This window comes from Aplysia californica, unplaced genomic scaffold (genome assembly GCF_000002075.1).
Source record: "Aplysia californica isolate F4 #8 unplaced genomic scaffold, AplCal3.0 scaffold00002, whole genome shotgun sequence".
NCBI classification, from domain to species: domain Eukaryota; kingdom Metazoa; phylum Mollusca; class Gastropoda; order Aplysiida; family Aplysiidae; genus Aplysia; species Aplysia californica.
In genome coordinates this window covers 1,336,287-1,342,196 of record NW_004797272.1, presented here as the reverse complement: position 1 = coordinate 1,342,196, position 5,910 = coordinate 1,336,287, and the positions used below count along the sequence as shown (strand labels likewise).

Below are 5,910 nucleotides of genomic sequence, written 5' to 3'. Positions count from 1 at the left end.
CTCTCTCTCTCTCTCTCTCTCTCTCTCTCTCTCTCTCTCTCTCTCCTCCCTCTATCTCGGGCCATAACTCAGATGGATGTAGCGCAGGCGATCATGATTTGAAAGGCTTCAATAAATAACTCGTGTTTGACACTAAACCACGGCTGTGTATGCGGGATTCCACCTAAGTCATTATTGACTGAGTAATGCTTGAACAAACAATCGTTTTACGGTTTAGTTTTAGTCAGTGTTTTACGGCACTTGCAACACAATAAATAGGTCATGATATAAGTGCAGAAGATTAAATGTGTTACTAGAGAGTTACATAGAAACAAAAGGAGGAGAGATAAGGACAATAGCAGCTAATGTTTGATAGGGAATAAGGAGGAAACCACCCCAGAACACCTGCCAACCATCCACAGTCGTTTTTCAAACACTCCAAAATCGGAGCCACAATGAAAATGATTCATTATAGTGGTAAGAATAAAAGGGGGGAAAATAGGCGAAGCGCTCGGCGGGATTTCTTTCATGATGATAGTTGTCATCGCCATAATTTTACTTGTATGGTGATGATAGTTCTGTTCATCGACATATTTTACTTGAAGATAATGATAAAACAGTTCTCTTCATCGCTACATTATTTCGCTTTTGAGATAATGATAAAACAGTTTTTTTCATTGCCTTGTTTTACTTGTAAACAGAACACGATTCTGCTTTCTTTCTTTATTGTCGTCAGAGACAGTCAATAGGAAGGCTGTTATTGTTATTACGTCACATGTGTATTTGATTCTGAGTACTAGAGACCTGACAATTGACAGCTTTTGGAGATGATGATGGTGGTAATGATGATGATAATGGTGAGGGTGGTTGTGATTATGATGATGATGATGATGATGATGATGATGATGATGATGATGATGATGATGATGATGATGATGATGATGATGATGATATTCTCAAATCATTTGTAGTACATGTAGTTGGCTCGACAGACATTTTAACAGTCACTTGTAGTTTTCTTCCGAGTTCTTTTGAAAATTGATGCCTTTTAAACAAAGCACACAGAGGAGACGTCAGCCCTTAGTCTAGCAGTGAAGGGGTTAAAAATAAATCTGTCTTTCTTTGAAATTGTCAAATCAACGAGTTATATTTTACGCTTCTTTTTTAAATGCCAGCTTCGCAGTGCAGCAGCGCCTGTGTGTTTGGACGGTCGATCTGACGCTCTACACAAGTTGATCAAACTGGAGGCGTACCAGTGTCACGGCCAATGGGGAAACCAGGTAGGTAAAAGGTTACACACACACACACACACACACACACACACACACACACACACACACACACACACAAACACACACACAAACGTGTCACTATTTCTTCATTACCTTCACATACCCTATAGTCTGGCTGACAGCTGAGTTGGGGCACCATTGTAGATTTTACAATCAGCTTCTCACACTCTTCGTGGTTCCCAGCTCTCTGTGATATGGTGTTCCAGTTATGGCTAGTACAATCTTTGATGTTGTCTTCCCTGCGTTTCCGGCAAGCTTCTTCGCCTCCTTTATTGATCTTTTCCTTGTAGGATGGTAGTCTTGGCCTGTCCTAATGATCATAATATGACGTTCCTGTTCCACTTCAGTTTTCGTATTTTCTCCAAAGATAGTACAGCCTACGTAGGGTACAGTATCTTTGTTTTCACTGAAGTCAAGAACTCTTCATATGACTTGTTTTACCAATTTTGATACTCACCAACTCATTATTTATGTGATCTTTATACTTGATAACCCATGGGGTAGTGAGAACCAGAATTGGAAATGCCATCGAAATTGATTATTCATGTACTGCCAAAGTTGACTGTAAGCGAAAGTTCCCAAGGGTCTTATAGCCCAGTAATTGATATTCTATAAATACAGTAAGACCAATGAGTACTTTTGATGGCCATACAAGCACTTGTGCGCACACACAAACCCATATTTGCAGACAAGGAGTCATTGACAGATTGAAAGAGCGATATATATATATATATATATATATGTATGTATGTATGTATGTATGTATGTATGTACATATATACACATATACACATAGAGAGAGAGAGAGACAGAGCGAGCGAGAGAGAGACAGAGAGAGCGAGAGAGAGAGAGAGAGAGAGAGAGAGAGAGAGAGAGAGAGAGAGAGAGAGAGAGAGAGAGAAAGAGAGAGCATGGGAACAATATATTGTGGACTATCAAGGTAAGTGTAAACGCTATAGTCCGGACAACACCAAATGGACAACTTCTCCACCTCATTACACCGAATCTAAGAAGCGAATCTCTGTTTTTTTGCATGCGTCTCTGAATTCTAAAAGACTTTAAAAATCTCGATTTTCGTGCGCATGCAACCTATATATAGAGGTGCTTTCTATAATAATTATTAATTAATTGTTCATTAAACTCAACGCGCGCACTTTTTATAGCAAATATAGTACTGTGCTAAAACCATAGCAATACAGGGTGTCTAAGGCACATGCAAAAAAATTAGGGCAATTCGCCTTTTAGTTTCTCCGTAATGAGGTCGACAAATTGTCCATTTGGTGTAGTCCGGACTATACCACTGTTTTGATTGCAATCATTTCGTATTCCGTCAAGACGTCACGGTACATCCTGGCCTATCCTGTCAAATTCGCCCCATTAAAAGAATCCTTCCTCTTGCTGCTCACAGTTATGGATGATGAGTAAGGACAACGAGATACGACGTGATGATGCCTGCTTCGACCACAATGGCGGGGAGGATGTTATACTCTACCAGTGCCATCCTATCAAAGATCAAGGTTTCCAATACTGGCTTCACCGAGAGGTGAGTATCAGATCACACAGATAACTTTTTTGTTTCGCGTTTTTTCTTTAATATTTCATCCTAAACTGGGCACAATAAGACGAATTATTTTCAAATATGCCCCTCTTTCCTGGGACTATTTTTCAGTATTGTTGTTCTCCTTTTTTAGTGCAGTGCAGTTATCCAAGGGTAGGGGTATGCTTGCACTTCGACTGAAAGAGTTTCTGAGGGAACCTAGCCAATAGGATGGAGAGACGCAAAGCTTCTCGGACTGTCCAAAGTTTTGAAATTCCGAGGTGTGGATTTGAACCAGATATTTCTGCACCACGGCTCACTGTGGTACCTGGGGAGATAATGGTATACTTCTCACATTTTTGGCTCCATTAAGGAAAAGGAAAGGATGTGCTCTGGACATCTGAGGGTCTTTACAGAGTCAAGCTGTAATCTTGTTCCTTGTGCATATTCCTCTATATAAAGGGCATAGCATCTAGCGTGCGGAGTATTATTAAGAAAAACAAAATTAATAGAAATTCGAATTTAGATTTTAATGTGCATCGCTTAAACCGATTCCATAAAGCAAACGGGTTTTATACTTTTATTTTTTTCAATACGTTTACCAATCTTTAAGTTAATTGTGTAAGTACAGTAGCCCGGGAACTTTTTTATCTGTGTATGCTCTATCCCACACGTTCATTTTTAATACGGAAGCAATACGTTCTGATAATTGTCACCGTTTCTTAACATTAAAAATGGTTATAGTCTATTAATCTTTATGGCCATACTCTAAGCAAATGAAAATGCTTTTTCACGACATATCAAAAATGAAAAAATACCTCCTCCAAAACGTTGGCACCATGACGTTATGGTCGGTTTGCATAATTTAGAATAATCGTCACTGTGTGTGTGTGAGGCCATACATGCTACTGGTTTAGAGAAGAAAAATACGTGGGGGTCAGGAGCAGTGAGATAGTGTTCTCTCCAGTATGTGAACAATCGTAAGGTCTTATTGCAGTCACAAGAGGGCGGGGGGGAGATTGCCCAAAGGGCTAATAATCTAGTATGCCGTATGAAACTTTATTCATTGATATACGTTTTGATCATAGATCACTTATTACAATTTCTTGAATTTAAAAAACACCAATATCTTTACAAAACTCAGCCTGTACACATATATATTTCATAGCCCGAAAAGTTTGCCATTGGTTTCCAGCAAACGCGATTAAATTCAGAATTACCCAAGATGATATGTAGAAAGAGGAGTTAAGAGAGGTACAAGTATAACAACGCCTCTAAATTATGTCTTTTGTTCTATTAGGACCAGACCCTGTACCACCCGGCCTCCAATCGGTGCCTCGAGCTGTCCACGATGGATACCACCAAAGTGACAATGAAGGAGTGCCGGGGCAGTGACAGACAAAAGTGGATATGGGGAAAGGGACTGCCTGGACTTGATGGGAAAATACATACAGTGTAGTTGATGCTGGTGTTATAGATCTGTTTCATTGAGTGGTTGAGAAAAACAGGTTGGAACACAAGATTGCATGATGATTAGTTATATTTCTGTTACAAGTGAAGGACTTTGTGAATACTTATGAATGTTAAGATCTGTAAATAAAACAGTATTTGCTAAATTGCTACTACATAATTATTAGCACAGAAGTTTGACTGAACTAGGACAGCTTGGCATTTTATGTGTTGGTTGGTTCAGGAATTTATTTTGACTGTGCTGTGTTAAGTCAAATGCTCCATTTATGATAAACAGCTTATATAATCATGCTGCTACTGAAAGTGGCAAGCAATTAGATTGACTGTACCTAAACTTTGGGATAAGAGGGCGGGTGCCTCTTTACGTCTTCTCATCTAGAAACACATATTTTGTGCCCAAAGTTTCATTTTTTCGCTTATTGAAAAATAGCTGACCTGGCAAAAATAACTCTTGTACGATGAAGAAACTTATTTTGCTTCTGGCCTGTCGACCGCAATCACATTTCACAAATACAACACGGATCATTGATCGTACATTAGCTGGGGGTCAGTACTGTAGCTCCACATGTCGCAAAGATAAAATTAGGAAAATTGTTACAATGCAAAAAATAAAAGTAATCGATCACTTCCAATTACCGATCATTTACCTAGCAGTCAACTGTTTCATTGAGCTGCCCTACCCGAAGATGGGACTTGTTGCTTGGACGAGTATCCGTGGTGAAATTGTTAAAGGCTTTTTGTCGTTGACTGCAGAAGATATGACTTCGATTTCCGCTTGTGGAAGTTATAATTTTGTCAAATTTCTCTGCCTGTCTGCTTGGATGCTGTAGAGTAGGGTGCCCTAATTTCGACCAATGCATAACTTTGACCGTTTGTACACTCCAACAGTAAGAAGCCATTATTCTTCACAAAATATGTCTTGCTTTTTATGAAAATCCCGGCAAGTCATGTCAAGGAGATATTATTTGATCTCCAGCGTGGGAGGTAGACTTTGCCAGGAGTATTTTTCTGCGGGTAATGTAGGCTATTCCTCTCTTCCCGGGTAAGCCCCAGCATTAATTAAAGGGTCGACACAGCCACGCAACAGGATCAAGTGGATGTACCTTGTCCTTAAAAATGTCATCACACAACAACTTGTGAATTTCAAAACCCACAAAAATAATAATATTCTTTTCTGCTTTGCTTTAGTTTTCTCATCCCAAATTTGTCTCGAATTTCATAAACCTTCTTTGGTCTGTTCCATAGCTTTGACAAGATTTTATTTTCTAATTAATCCCAGTTTTGTGTGATGTTGGAGCAGAAAATACACTCTGTGGCTTTACTGAAGGCATAGGAATATCACTCCGTTCTGGAAATTGGTTTTATTTTTTTAAATACAATGACGATAATCCTCATATCTGTTCCAAAGGCTCAAGAAACGAAGTTTCAAGAAGTACTTTAAGTAGGTCACCACAGTTGTTCCAACTCATGAAACTCAGTTATTCTGGTACATTTCTGTGAGAAACTTCATTGCTGAAATCGAAGAGAGTACTCCAGCCTTTTCTTTGGACCAAGACATAAAGCTCTTTTTGATTAATTAAGCGCAGCATCTTTTTCATTAATTTCCGTTTCAAATTCATCATCATCATTATC

The 5,910-nt window shown here is 39.0% G+C and overlaps 1 protein-coding gene across 1 annotated transcript in view; it reads left to right on the top strand.

The window, feature by feature from the left end:
• LOC101851378 (polypeptide N-acetylgalactosaminyltransferase 5) overlaps positions 1 to 3,766 on the top strand; it is an 11,951-nt gene extending 8,185 nt beyond the window's left edge. The window contains exons 7-8 of the mRNA XM_035971826.1: positions 1,155 to 1,259; positions 2,680 to 3,766. Coding sequence (XP_035827719.1) covers positions 1,155 to 1,259; positions 2,680 to 2,838 — 264 coding nt within the window. The 3' untranslated portion in view covers positions 2,839 to 3,766. The remainder of the gene's footprint in view (positions 1 to 1,154; positions 1,260 to 2,679) is intronic.
• The last annotated feature ends 2,144 nt before the right edge of the window (positions 3,767 to 5,910 follow it).